The sequence below is a fragment of the Rutidosis leptorrhynchoides genome, chromosome 3, assembly GCF_046630445.1.
Source record: "Rutidosis leptorrhynchoides isolate AG116_Rl617_1_P2 chromosome 3, CSIRO_AGI_Rlap_v1, whole genome shotgun sequence".
NCBI classification, from domain to species: domain Eukaryota; kingdom Viridiplantae; phylum Streptophyta; class Magnoliopsida; order Asterales; family Asteraceae; genus Rutidosis; species Rutidosis leptorrhynchoides.
In genome coordinates, this window is record NC_092335.1 from 175,951,637 (window position 1) to 175,965,879 (window position 14,243).

The window sequence follows — 14,243 nt, forward strand, 5'->3', positions numbered from 1 at the left end:
TCTACATGATGATTAAAAAATTATTATTTTGCACTTTGTTGCAGTGGGTTATGCTATAATTAAAACAAGAACGTTGGGTTTCGATTGGAGAATGAGGTGATATGCTTTGTATTATGGATTTTCGCCTCTACAACTTTCACTTCTGACCTTCGCCAAAGGTTTGTTTTTTCTGTGTTTCTTTTAGTTGGTCTTTACTTTTCGTTGTTACTGTATTTATTGGTGCGTTTTTTATTTATGAAGTGGATGTCAGGTTTGCGTTTTTATTCTGGTATTTTCCTGGTGAACTTGCGATCGTCAACAGATTCAGTGTTGTTTCTATTCTCAGTTAATGCTTATTATTATTTACGTTTGCCTTTGAGTTTGGTTGTTTATCCTTAATAAATTAACATCGCTCTTATTGACCCTGTGCTATATGGGTATGTGTTCGCGATGAGCTACATCCATTAAAACAGTTTCGATTTTCTAAACTGGCAAAGCTTATGTTGTATATATTGTATGTGCTTAGTAGTGGGCAATTGGGCATGCTAAATGATTTATGGGTCGAAACAAGTACTTATTCTACAGAATGAGGTTGGCTAAAAACACATTATTGACATACAAGAATATAAGATGACGATAAACGGGAAAAATATGATTTCGTGTTGAAATATTCACGTTTCGAAATAATCGGGGCTTTATGTTTTTTAATAACTTCACTAATTGCAGCAGCTTCATTCGAACAGCGCAGTCAGGACACCAGTTGCAGTTTTGCATGACGCCGTCGATGGAATATATAGCGTTACAGGGCTTAAATGGTAAGAACATATTGTAAACCTTACACTTTTATATTTCTGTTAAGGCTACTTCTATGGTACTTTATGTTCAATATAATATAGACTATTAGGATTATATGATCTAATCAGTTATAACTGAATCGCGCTGTTTAAAGATGTAATATCATATAATTAAAGATAACTATGTCTTGGTCCATGTGTGTTTAATCTGTTTGTTACATGTTTTCTTTGACTTATGGACAATTTGCAACATGTATTATTTTCTGACTATTAATGTGATCAATTCTGTTACTTTGGATTTGACCTTCAATTGGCCTCACTTATATTTAAGGTGTGCTTTTTAAGTTACATGTTTTAAATGCAAGCAAAAATTGATGAGCTTACTATGAGGACTAACTACATAACGGAGCAACTTATCCAGGTACATTTTGAAGCTTCTCATAAACATCATGGGGTCTTATATAATATGAGTGATACTTTGTAAAAAAAATTTCTCAAAGAATAGCTATTTACTTCTATAAATATCACTAATTTTGAAAATATATGGGATCCTATCTATGAATTTAGTGGTGTCTTATACAATTTTAATAGTATTTTATACATAAAAAAGTTAAGTAATGAAGTCCTTTGACCCCACTCCACTCTAAGTGGAGTCGCCAGGCCATCATAAGCTGCTTATGCATCTGTTATTGCATCCAATTTGGGCCTAAAGTGTTTCTTTGAGATGAGATACAATTTTTTATATGATTTCTAATTGTGGGATATTTCTTTCATATTTGTATTACTCGAAGCACATAATATTTTGATTTATGATTTTTAGTTTCGATACAAAGGTTTATTGTAAATTTTTTAGATACACATGTAGTACTAACTTTTGAGTTGTACCATCTAAATTTTGGGATAATGAGGTTGGTACTAACTTTTGTTAGTACTTTATCCTACAGTATGTAAAAACATTCTTTCCTAGAGTATGGCCCAAATGGCAATTAAGGAAAACGCATCGCCGTTGCAACATATGAAGATCGTTATGGTTGTTCAAAACCCGCAGCGGAACGCGGGCCACCTCACTAGTTATTATTATTATTACTCACTATACTAAAACAACTACGAAAGTGAACAGGAACCCACACATCCTTTGTTGGGTTGTACCTCACGCTTAAACAGTTGTACCCACAAGGGATACTATTGTGCTACAGTAACTTCTTTTTTTTTTTTGTCTCCAACAATAAAGAAGCAACTTTCATAAAAGGAACAACCCTATACATCAACTAACTTTTTTTTATCGTTTGTCCTCAACGATAAAAGAAGCAACTTTCATAAAAGGAACAACCCTTCAATGTTGCCAAAAGATGTCGGAATTTTTTTTTTTTTTTTACAAAATAGATCAACCAATTTTTCATTTAAAAACTCGAACGCTAAAAGAAGCAACTTTCACAAAAGGAACAACTCTTCAACGTTAAATGTCGAAAAAAATTCTTTTTTACAAAATAGATCAACACTTTTTTTTTAAACTCGCATTCAAAATGGAACCCCCGGCGCAAAACGAGGGCTCCACAACTAGTTGTTATCTAAGACCCCTACCAACAGTTATGGCGTTATGCCAATATCTGGACGAAAAAAGGACACCATGCCCTCCGATTGGGCAGGCTTCACGTGGAGATATAATATGCAACTGCAGTAAATGAACGCGTAAGTGGTTAAATTCTTCAAATTGATCCCGTAAGCTGTTAAAAAAATTATGCATAACAATTTTGAACTTTAAATACGCAATACTATCAAACATAAAAAGCTTAACCATTTGCATTTTTCAGATTAGGCTTTACGGAGTATATGTTTATTAGTATTCTGATGTTTTTTTTGGTTAATCTTATATCATTAATTTTAGAATTTTTTTTACAATGTATTAGATGTAGATGAAATGGATGAAGGACTAATAGAGGATATAGAAGCGTTGATTTCAGCTATTGGAAGCAGCATTTATTAAGATCAGCAGGTTTGTTACATTTTTTATTCAAGTTTACTTAAGATCGGTAGGTGAAAATGTATGTTGAAATAGTGTGTGCTGTATCATTTTTGTTTTGTGTTACAAGGATATGCATGTGTGATCGAGTGGAGTTCGTTTGGTTAAAAAAGATAATCTTTTTTGGTTGAAACTGGACTCCATTTTGATTGAAAAAGATAGTGTGTGCAGTATCATTCTTATTGGTTTATTTTTGCTATCTTAGAGCACTTTTATCCATAATACCCGTCAAACAACCAAATTGTGTCACATTAGCGCCACATCAACAACTTCTTTCTATCACTTAACTCATTACACTCCCTAGTATCCATTACATAGTCATTTACCATCAATTTACCTACCTAAATTAATTAATTAATATAATATATAAGTTTTAATACTTGTGGTATAAACACATGAAGCACCACCTCCGTAGTACAAAACGCTCAACAACGACGTAAGGGAGGGCGGTGGAGCAAGGGCGCTAGCTACCACTGCTGCTAGTAGCGGCGTCTTCTAACGGTGGGGAATACGGCGCCCCAACCGCGTCCCCGATGTGAACGGTCTTATAATTCAACATTTATTTATGTTCGTATGTCTAGAAAGCTCACTTAAAATGCTAAATGAATTAACAAACTAGTTTTCGAACCCTCGCTTCGCGCCGGGGGTTCGGTTTTCAATGTATTTTATTGCGTTTAGTTTGTAAAATTATTTCGTGACTAACGATGATGTCGTTGAAGCGCAACTCGAGTCGAACCAAAAGGTATAACCCATGAAAGATTTAAATGTTATTTTAAATTAACAATATATGTGCATCTTCGCGTTTTGCTATGGAATTGTCGACTTTTAAAAAATTAACGCAAAATCAAAGTGTATGAAAAGTGTCCCAAATATTTAACGTTTTTAAAAAGAATCTGTTTTGCGTATAGTTAGTGACGTTGTGTTCGTAAAATTATTTCGAGTTTAACGATGATGCCGGAAAAATTTAACTCGTTGCGAGCGAGAAGATATGACCTGTTGAATATTTGGGTGGAGTTTATTTGAGAATTTTATAAAAATGTTGATTTGACACTTTACCCCATGTTTGGGGGCCGATTTTAATGTTTGAACAAAGTGTGGGGTTTTTTTTTTGACAAAGTGGAAGTTAGTAAAAAACGAAATGACAAAAATACCCTTGATACTATTCATCGTTTTTGTCTAATAGTTAATTAAAAGAACAAAAAAGAAAAGGAGGAATGGGGATGGGTTGTGGAAGTTTAACCTTAAAGGTTGAGTTATTTACAATGGGTCCTAATTAAACAGTAGTTCTCGCGGAATCTCGATTTAAATATATATACAATGTTGCTCATTGCAAGACTTTGTTCTCTTATAGTGTTATTTATTGCCACGAGAGGTCATGAGTTCGATTTCAGGCACCCACAGTTATCCACTCATGGCTACGGAGGTTCGCCTGCAATGACTCCGGGTTGCTCGCGTAGCGAGTAGTCGTCCTGGGATTAGTCAAGTTGACCGTTTAGATACCCAGGTTATAAAAAAAGAAAAAGTCTCAACCCAACCCGACCTGGTATGTTCTACCTGTGTAACAAAAGTAACCCGTTTTAACTCAGATCTGTGTTGACCTGACCCAAGGACAGCCCGACCTAATTTTCAAGCATAGTTAATATGGACATGTTAGAAAAAACTGAATGGGTGATCCTTGCTATTCACCGTTTCATACCAAAACTAAAAAGTAAAAAACTCTTATCGCTTCAAATCAGAATCCATCGTCGCCAACTCGCCGGCTTGCTCCTCCGGCCGCCGTCGCCGTTTGTTGCTGTTTGTAGTATGTATATAAGATACGATTCATGTTTTGGAGAATCCTTTAAAGACTATTACTTTTTTAAGTCTATTTTCTGATCCTTTTATTGTTTCGACATCCAATATCATATCATTTCATTTCATTCGATTCGATTCGATTCGATTCGATTTGATTTGATTTGATTCATGTCTTATAGACATTATGTTACTTTTTTGTTACCTACAGTTACACTTACGCAAGTCACTTATATAGTCCTACTTGACCTTTAGGGTTATATGTGCTGAATTGAGGCTTAATTATATGTTTAATGATTACCCTCTCATTTATTTATTTATAATGTGATATGTAGTTAAAGAAGGGCGTGTTTTGACATCTGATTTTGAAATCTTGAAACCAAATGGGTAATTAGTGTATATAAGAAAGTGTTTATTTGAAGTTAATCATAACCAATCCCAGAAAAGTTTTAACTTTTGATGCTGTCACCATATATACTCTTTGGTAGATTCTGTTAAATTATATTGATTCGTCATTGTATCTACTTATTATTGTGTTACTGATTTGTTTAGGCAGAGTATGCAGCTGTTATGCAGCCTGCAAAAGAACCAACAAAAAATTTAGTTTTAGAGCTTGAATTTAAACAAGGATAGCGGATCATTTAGGGGTGAAAGGAACTTTATTACGAAATGGACAGCAACAAATCTAAAAGAAGTGTTTTTGTGACTGTTGGCACAACATCGTTCGATTCTCTTATTAAGACGGTCAACACGGATCAACTCAAAGAAGCATTGTTAAACAAGGGTTACACTCACCTTGTCATTCAAATGGGCCGTGGATCTTACTTCCCTAAAAAGGTGTCTAGAATTGCAGTTATATTATTTTAATCTCAGTTGAGTAATTAAATTAGCTATATATCATAAAAAATGCAGTCAAATGGTAAAGATGGATCACTGGTTGTCGATTACTTCACATTTAGTTCAAGCATTGCAGAGTATTTGAAATCAGCATCTCTTGTTATAAGTCATGCAGGTATTAATTATGTCTAATCCAAGATTATATTTTTATTGGTTACGTTGATGATATTGATGTTTTTTTTCTTTGTGTGTGTGTGTGTGTGTGTGTGTGTGTGTGCGCGTGTGTGTGTGTGTGTAGGATCGGGGAGTATATTTGAAACACTAAAGTTAGCGAAACCTTTAATAGTGGTGGTGAATGAGAATCTGATGGACAACCATCAAAGTGAGCTTGCTGAAGAGCTCGCCGAAAGGAAACATTTGTTTTGTGGTCATCCTAAAACATTGTACCAAGTGATTGAATCGTTAGATTTGGATTCTATTGTTCGATACAAGTCAGGTGATGCTACTCCCGTTGCTAAACTAATTAATAGGCATCTTGGGTTTCCTGTTGATTGATCAAATAAACTGACTAAATAAGACATACAAGTAAGTTGTAAATATATCCGTTGAGATTTGCAGGTATTATTATATATTTGGGACTTGTACCAAACATGATTTTATCATCTGATACCAACATAGATAGAAGATTGGTTGGTTAGAGGTGAGTATTTTGGTATGTGAATCTGGGACAAAATAGTTGTATGCACAAAGAGATTATGAATGAAATGATGTTAAATCAGCTACGTACTGACTGAAATGTTGAAGATAACGAGTTTTCTAATATGAATTCACCGCAGATGGATGCAATTTTATAATGGCGGTGGTGGTCAGCAGACGCAGTTTGACCATTTGTCAGTTATGAACCTGTGTCTGTGTGGGTCGATTATGGGTCAGGTTTTACAGAGTATTTCTGCTTTTGGCATTACTCGATTTGAATTTTCTACTAACTACAATTTGGACCTCCCATGAGAGGTCATATTCTCCCAAAACAATAATAAAAGGTCTTGCAGTTTGAAGTTAAACATAGTTTAAATTTCGCAAGGTAACAAGAGAGTAACTACTGAAAACATAAAAAGAAGTTACAATTTTTTTTTAGCTTCTTCGGCTTTTATTTTTAGTGGATGCAATATTTGTAGTGTAAGTAGCTAGAGGTAAACTTCAATGTGAGACCTAACACCTAAAATGGGAGTAATTTTATAATCACTAAAACCAGCATCATCAAGTAAAAGTTTTGCCCACTCTTTTTCACTTCTCTCCCTTCCTGTTATCGAAGAGAAGTTGAGTCTTGTATGATTCATCATCATCCCCTTTGTTGTTCTTCACCACCATGTCTATGATGATTACTTTCCCTCCATTTTTCTTGTTCGAAATGGCCTCTTTGCATTGTTTCAATATCTTTATGCATTTGGCCTCTTTGCATTGTTTCAATATCTTTATGCATTCTTCGTCATTCCAATCATGTAGTATCCACTAAGAGACAACGTAATAGTTCATTATGACTTTATTTTAACAAAAAAATGTGTACATACATATCAAATAATGTGGAGAATTTGATAGAAGTTGTTAAAGAATACCTTAATCAAAACCGCATCCGCTTTGGGAATGGCGTTGAACATATTCCCCCCAACATATTTCAGATTCTTACTTCCGACCAAACCATCAACAACATGTGGAAGATCAAAGCAGATGCAATTAAGCTCTGGATACGCTTCGGCAATGGCTTTAACAACCGTCCCAGTACCACCTCCAACATCAACGATAGATCTTAACCCTTTAAATGTCTGTCCACATTCCTTAAGAACAATGCTTGTAACAAGCTTTGCATCACTAACCATAGCTTCACTGAAGAGATGGTTGAGCTTTGGCTCTTGGCCTGCGTAATCCCAAAACGTTCTTCCATGAGTTGCCTCAAAAGGAGTCATGACATCATCATTTTTGAACCATTCACTCAATTGTTGACATGGATCCATTAGTATTGGGTCCAACACGGCCAACAAAAAAGGTCTAACATTTAGTGGTTCTTCCTCAAGAAGTAAGCGAGACACATGAGCTAGTAAATAACCTTCTTCTTCCTCCACGAAGAAACCGGAGTGAACTAGGATGCGCATAAGTCGATAGACAAAATGAGATCGCTCTTTGTTGATGGAGAGGGCCTCGACTAACTCAAAGAGCGCCATTGGTGTACCATGACGATTTATGATATCTGGTATTTGCAGTTGAATAGCACATTTGAGTGACATTGAGTTTATAAAGCCAAAAATGTGGTTCCATATGTGAGCTTGAGAATGAAGCAAGTCTTTAGACATCTCACCATTTTGCATTGCCATATTCTTTTTACCTGCAATCTATTTGTATATGTGATAGTACTATATTTGGCATGGTTTACCTATATGTAGGAAGGAAAATCTATATGCCACAAATAAAATAGATATAATAATAAATAATTATTAATTAAAAAAATTATTATAAAAAGGACGGTTTAACGACTTATAATTTTTTATAGAAAAGACAAAAAATTAAATAGTTATGACTTACTTATAAGACGTACAATACTTATCTGCTAGCAAGTGTGGACTCTCTAAATGAAAACTTGAAAAACATGTTTAGCTTGTGGCCAATTTTGTGTGGATGTAACTTAAGGTTAAAGTTATCTATTAGATCACATGTTACCTTGAAAGTTTTTAACTGTAACATTTAGTCAAAAATTGCACTTTTGAAAGAGAAAGATTTAACTGTGACGTGTCAATGTTAAATTTTGAAGGTGCATTATGGTGAATGTTAAATCTGAGTGAGAAAATTTTGGATGATGTGGTAAAATACGATTAAAATTGAGTGTAAAATAATAAATAAATAATATGGATATACTTGTTGAATTTTGATTGGTTAAATCCAAATTTCACGCCAAAATCGTCATCGTTAAATTCGTAACTAACGCCCAACAAATTCAATGCCTAACGCCGCGTAACAAGAAATTGAGAGCGACGTTAAAATTGGTCCAAATGTATTTGATGCTAAATATCACGCCTAAGTTCCAACGACACTTGATAAAAGTGTATAGAATGCAGTTCCCTTTATTCCGAGTATTCTTTTTAAGTTTTTCCGACTCTTTCTTCATTCTGAGTGGCTTTGTTTCTCCGGTATTAGTAGAAAACAAGAAATTAAATACTAGTAACTACTTATGTATAACATGTACAGTACTTATCTTCTAGCAAGTGTGGACCCGTAATTGAATTCTGAAAAAGGTGTGAATATCATGTTTATTTTGAAGATAATTTTTTCGGTGATGATCCATACATCATCAAAATGATCCATACATCTCTAAATATGTTTTATGATGTTTTACCGCACAATCCTCTAAAGCATATTTAGTTATGTATGAATAATTTTTTGTGGTGTACGGATCACCCCTAGTTTTTTGTATGGATGTAACTTAAAGTTCAAGTTATCTGATTAATGTTAAGAATTCTATAAGTTCCAACAAGACTTGATAACAACAACAATAAAACCCAATACCACATGAGTGGTGTAAAGGGGAGGTGAGATGTAAACAATCCTTCCCCTATCCGAGAATAAAGACAAGTCATTTCTCCAACCAGAGTGAAACACTCTCAAGAGTAGAGAAAGTCATCCCTCTCTTTATTCTACAGATAAAGAGATTGCTTCCGAGAGGACCTCCGGCCTTTAAGTAGGAAAAAGTTTCTTTAAAAAATAATAATAAACTAAAATAAAAATTAAAAATAGACGCCATGAAAATGGTAGAATCAAATTTTTATGAGATTTTAATCTTCCAACAAGACTTGATAAACGTGTATAAAATGTAGTTCTTTTATTTTCATTTTAGTTCTTCTGACTCTTGTTTTCTTCGTTCGCGGTGGCTTTGTTTATTTGATATTACCAGTTTAGTTGGTTTTGCTTTCTAGGTCGTTTTTTTTCGTAGGTAGTGGTTTGTTTTAGTTGATTAATTTATCATAGTTGTGTTGTGTTTGTAGTTAGGGTCAGTTAGTATGCATGAGTTAGTTTGTTTGCAGTGCCTTGCGTGGTTTCCATTTCGAATTCTTTCATCAATTGATGAAAGTTTTCCTTCGTAATATAGTTTCTTATTTTTAGTTATTTGTTTTTCGTTAAATAAAATAAAAGAAAAACAAGACTTGATAACGAAGCAACGAAGAATAAGACTTACTCTATTGTAGCGGCGCTGCTTTGGTTTCTTTGGAGATTCAGAAATAGTATCGTATTCCCCGACGACAATTTGAAGAAAGATTGTTTATTTGATTCTATTTGTTCTATGTCGTTTTTATGGTTTTCTAATATATCTAAATGTAATGTTTCTTGGAACGATTGGCTTATAAAGCTTGTGTAATCTCCGGTTTTTTATCCATCTAGCTTAGATGGGTGGTTTTAATAAAAATTTGATGTTCCAAAAAAAAAAAAAAAAAAAAAAAAAAAAAAAGAACTTGATAACCCTAGTTACCAAACTCATTTAACAACAAATTTAAAATCAAAATAACGAGCTAAATAAATGCATGAAACGTAAATAATACGAGAATATAACGTAGTTATATTCAATATAGTCACTTATTTAGTTAACGGCTAACCAAAGAGAATTACTCCCTCTGTCCCTGTATAATTCTTCAGTATTCAATTTCGGATGTCTCAAATTAATTGTGTTGGTAATTTGGTGTGTAGCCTGCAAAAGAACTAACAAAAAGCTTAGTTTTAGAACTTGTACTCATATAATTTAAGGATAGTGGATCATTTAGGGGTGAAAGATACTTCGTAACGAAATGGAAAAAAAAAAACGAATCTAAAAGAAGTGTTTTTGTGATGGTTGGCACAACATCGTTCGATTCTCTTGTTAAGACGGTCGATAGCGACCAATTCAAAGAGGCATTGTTAATCAAGGGTTACACTCACCTTGTCATTCAAATGGGTCGCGGATCGTACTTCCCTAAAAAGGCATCTAGAAAACTGTATATTTTCTCAGTTGAGTGATTGAATAAACTTTTCATCATAAAATACAGTCAAATGGTGAAGATGGATCACTGGTTGTCAATTACTTTACGTTTAGTTCAAGCATTGCAGAGTGTTTGAAACCAGCATCTCTTGTTATAAGTCATGCAGGTATTAATTATGTCTATACCTGGCAATTGAGACCCAATGTGACGATCGCTCCAAATCCATATGGACGAACACGTCATTCATTGATTTCATTGCGAGGTATTTGACCTCTATGTGATACGTTTTGTAACATTGCATTCGTTTGAAAAGGTATTTCATAAATGAATATATAAATTCCAGGTTTTTTTACATCTGATGATTCCTACGTATAGACAATCACCATTTAAATGGTTTACAATAATACATCTGTTGACAATACAGTCAAAATAAGATACATGGTAATGGTTTGATGAATGCAAGTTTCTTGTATATAGCATGTATGACTCCAAGCACATAACTTGTATCACGTATGAGCAAACAGCGGAAGACTTCTAGAAACCTGAGAATAAACATGCTTCAAGTGTCAACACAAAGGTTGGTGAGTTCATAGTTTTAATATTACACATAATCCGTATATCAATGTGGATTACAAAAGTTCAGTTGTTTTATTCAAAACGTTTATCATTATGTTTTAAATAAAAGGTGGATCACAAGATTTTAGTTGTTTCATCCGAAACGTTTATCAATCGGTTCTACAAAGTTGAGCACCCTGGTAACTAAACTTTAACGTTTATATAATTTGTACCCTTTGTATAATCATCTTAATAATACACGCAAACCAACGTGTACGTTTCTCAAATAGCATACGTCCGTTAAAAGGCTAGCGCTCTAGCTCGGACGGGGATGTCAAGCCCTATGGATCCATATACTACTACTCGCGCCCACCAGTTCTTATAACCGGCAGTTACTAGTTACCAAAGCTAAGGGATTTTCGGTTCAAACTCAGTGTAGAATTTAGTATGTACTTGTATCCATTGTGTTTAAAATAAAGTGCATGTATTCTCACCCCAAAAATATAGATTACAAAAGCAATTAAAAAGGGAGCAATAAACTCACGCATATAAATCTAGTATTTTTAGTATTTATAAACAGTCGCATGTATTCTCAGCCCAAAAATATATTGAGTAAAAGGGATCATATGAAACTCACACAAAATCAGTTTTAGTATTTGTATCCATTTAGTAAAACAGTTTATAAAACTGCGCATGTATTCTCAGCCCAAAAATATATATTGCAAAAGCAATTAAAATGGGAGCAAATGAAACTCACTGTTTAATATTGATATACAATATTGCAGGAAAGCACGTAGACGCATCGGAGATGATAAACACGAGGTTTGATTCACAAAAAAAATACCCCCGAACATTACCCATAACCTCTTTGGCAATAACCCATAATTTTCTTAGCTCTAGCTTGCTCGAAAACTCATTTTGAAAATTACTTGGACAGCACCCCGTCGTAATATTTGATGTACATTATTATTTTTGTATCGCAAAAATAATAACACTAAATAAAAAAAATAATAAGATTAATAATAATAATAATAATAATAATAATAATAATAATAATAATAATAATAATAATAATAATAATAATAATAATAATAATAATAATAATAATATAAATAATAAATAAAATAAATACGGAGTAATATGTATGTGTGTGTTTTTTTTTTTTCTTTACTCGGCAGAAAATGTTGCAATTTATAGAACCTGGCCTGAAATCTGGAGTCATGCGACTCGCATGGAAATGGCCTTCTGGCCATGCGACTCGCATGAGGACCAGGGACAGCTCACATTGTTTTGGCTCCTAGCTTGTCGACATAATATAAAATAAATATATAATATATATAATTTAAATAATTAATTATATATTATATTAAATTCACATGCATAGTTGACTTGTAACTTTTGTTCCGATAAGTCGTACGTTGTTACTTGACTTATGTCCCGGTTCCGGTTTCTCGAATGTCCTTTCGTACGCTGAGAAAACTTGCATTTTACATTTCGTGACTCGTACCTTTGTTAAAATATAGCCTTAAATTATTCCTAAACTATACCACTCAAAGTATATCTTAAACTTTCGAGTATTTTGGTCATTTACTTCTATAAATCATCGTCTCACTATTTGTTAAAATACATTTTTAAAATAGTGTTTTACTGTAGCAAAGTTACTGTAGCAAAGTCAATTTTTACTGTAGCATTTTACTGTAGCAAAGTCAATTTTACTGTAGCAAATAGTGATTTTCGAAAACACTGTAGCATTTTGGGTACTGTAGCAATTTGAAAATACTTTATCAAATTAGTGTTTTACTGGTTCATCTTAAACGTTTTAGTTAACTTATCTAAATATCAATCAAATCAATAATCGAATGTTACTATCGTTTACTAAATAACTTGAAATCATATATATTTAATTAGATATATAAACCAATAAGTTTAATGTACGGTATTATGCAATTAAAACTTTGTTACGTTTTCAAGTTATAGTATATATATGTATCTATTTACATATAATTGTTCGCGAATCGTTGAGAAAATCGAAGGGTACTTGAATAGTTCAAAAATTTTGAGATTCAGTTTTACAGACTTTGTTTATCGTGTCGAAATCATTAATCCTTTAAAGATTAAGTTTAAATTTAGTCGCAAATTTTCGGGTCATTACACCCAAACACTCAAATTCGGGTCAAATGGGTCAAGCTTTCGAGTTAATTGAGTCTTGAGAAAAATTAGGCCTAACAATGTAAATCAAAACTTAAAAATAGATTCAAATGGGTTTCTTTTCAACCTATAGAGTCCTATACAAAAAATGAATGGACGGGTCTAATGGGTATCAATACTCAAAGATCAATAAATAGAAATAGGTCTAATGGGTTTTGTGAATGGGTCAAATGGGTCGAGCATAAAATTATTCATCCGTTAAAAATTTATAAAGCATTCATGTTTATATCATTTATTATGTATATTAATGTTTCTTATGTATATTTAATAAATAATAATAACTAAAATAATGTAGTAAATGTAAAAAAAGCGATGTAACCCGTTTGACCCAATTGACCTGTGACCCGTTTTGACCCGTTACCCAAACCAACTCAACCTGACCCATTTTGACCCGGTTAAAAAATTGACCCGTTTAACCTATGACCCATTTCAACCCAAAACCATTTTGACCCGTTACCCAAATTGACCCAACCTGACCCGTTTGTCAGGCATAATTTATGTCTAATCCAAGATTATATCTTTATTGGTTACGTTGATGATAGTGATATGTTTTTTTTTTTTAGGTTCGGGGAGTATATTTGACACACTAAAGCTAGAGAATCCTTTAATAGTGGTGGTGAATGAGGATCTGATGGACAACCATCAAAGTGAACTTGCTGAAGAGCTAGCAGAAAGGAAGCATTTGATTTGTGGTCATCCTCAAACGCTGTACAAAGTCATCGAATTGTTAGATTTGGATTCTATTGTTCGATACGAGTCAGGTGATGCTACTCCTGTTGCTAAGCTAATCAATAGGCATCTTGGTTTTCCTGCTGATTGATCGAATAGATTGAATTCCTAGTATCATAATATGTAACAAATATATAAGACATAAATTACTTCTGTTGAGATTTGCATTTTCGGGATTTTATTATTATTGGTTGGTTGATTGATTGATTTATTTAAATATGATTTTATTACTTCTGTTGAGATTTGCATTTTCGGAAAAAATGGCCACCAACACTCCGCGGCCCGCGCTACGACATGTTGCGTGGCGTGTTGGTGGTATTATGGAGTCAAACACGC

General features: G+C 33.5%; 3 protein-coding genes across 4 annotated transcripts; 2 read left to right on the forward strand and 1 right to left on the reverse strand.

The window, feature by feature from the left end:
• Positions 1-4,419: 4,419 nt before the first annotated feature.
• LOC139897036 (uncharacterized) lies at positions 4,420-6,256 on the forward strand. 2 transcript variants are annotated; one of them, XM_071879677.1, is made up of 4 exons: positions 4,420-4,598; positions 5,137-5,421; positions 5,497-5,596; positions 5,720-6,256. In XM_071879677.1, the coding sequence occupies exons 2-4, from the start codon at positions 5,254-5,256 to the stop codon at positions 5,974-5,976; spliced, it is 525 nt and encodes a 174-aa protein (XP_071735778.1). In that variant the 5' UTR covers positions 4,420-4,598; positions 5,137-5,253; the 3' UTR covers positions 5,977-6,256. The 2 variants fall into 2 exon arrangements, with proteins under 2 accessions (XP_071735778.1, XP_071735777.1); XM_071879676.1 differs by having other exon boundaries at positions 4,421-4,594.
• Positions 6,257-6,705: 449 nt separating this feature from the next.
• On the reverse strand, positions 6,706-7,787 carry LOC139897037 (trans-resveratrol di-O-methyltransferase-like). The gene is made up of 3 exons (XM_071879678.1): positions 7,035-7,787; positions 6,871-6,930; positions 6,706-6,834 (listed from the first exon to the last, which is right to left on the reverse strand). The coding sequence occupies exons 1-3, from the start codon at positions 7,785-7,787 to the stop codon at positions 6,706-6,708; spliced, it is 942 nt and encodes a 313-aa protein (XP_071735779.1).
• Positions 7,788-10,108: 2,321 nt separating this feature from the next.
• Positions 10,109-13,998, forward strand: LOC139900619 (uncharacterized). Its single transcript, XM_071883385.1, has 4 exons — positions 10,109-10,138; positions 10,204-10,416; positions 10,482-10,581; positions 13,742-13,998. Exons 1-4 carry the CDS (start codon positions 10,109-10,111, stop codon positions 13,996-13,998), a joined length of 600 nt encoding a protein of 199 aa, XP_071739486.1.
• Positions 13,999-14,243: the final 245 nt, after the last annotated feature.

Coding starts and splice junctions, on each gene's coding strand:
- LOC139897036 (XM_071879677.1), top strand. CDS start 5,254: ATGGACAGCAACAAATCTAAAAGAAGTGTTTTTGTGACTGTTGGCACA. Junction 5,422..5,496: donor GATCTTACTTCCCTAAAAAG/GTGTCTAGAATT, acceptor TAAAAAATGCAG/TCAAATGGTAAAGATGGATC. Junction 5,597..5,719: donor TCTTGTTATAAGTCATGCAG/GTATTAATTATG, acceptor GTGTGTGTGTAG/GATCGGGGAGTATATTTGAA.
- LOC139900619 (XM_071883385.1), top strand. CDS start 10,109: ATGTCTCAAATTAATTGTGTTGGTAATTTG. Junction 10,139..10,203: donor TTAATTGTGTTGGTAATTTG/GTGTGTAGCCTG, acceptor ATATAATTTAAG/GATAGTGGATCATTTAGGGG. Junction 10,582..13,741: donor TCTTGTTATAAGTCATGCAG/GTATTAATTATG, acceptor TTTTTTTTTTAG/GTTCGGGGAGTATATTTGAC.
- LOC139897037 (XM_071879678.1), bottom strand. CDS start 7,787: ATGGCAATGCAAAATGGTGAGATGTCTAAAGACTTGCTTCATTCTCAA. Junction 6,931..7,034: donor CGGATGCGGTTTTGATTAAG/GTATTCTTTAAC, acceptor GTTGTCTCTTAG/TGGATACTACATGATTGGAA. Junction 6,835..6,870: donor TATTGAAACAATGCAAAGAG/GCCAAATGCATA, acceptor CAATGCAAAGAG/GCCATTTCGAACAAGAAAAA.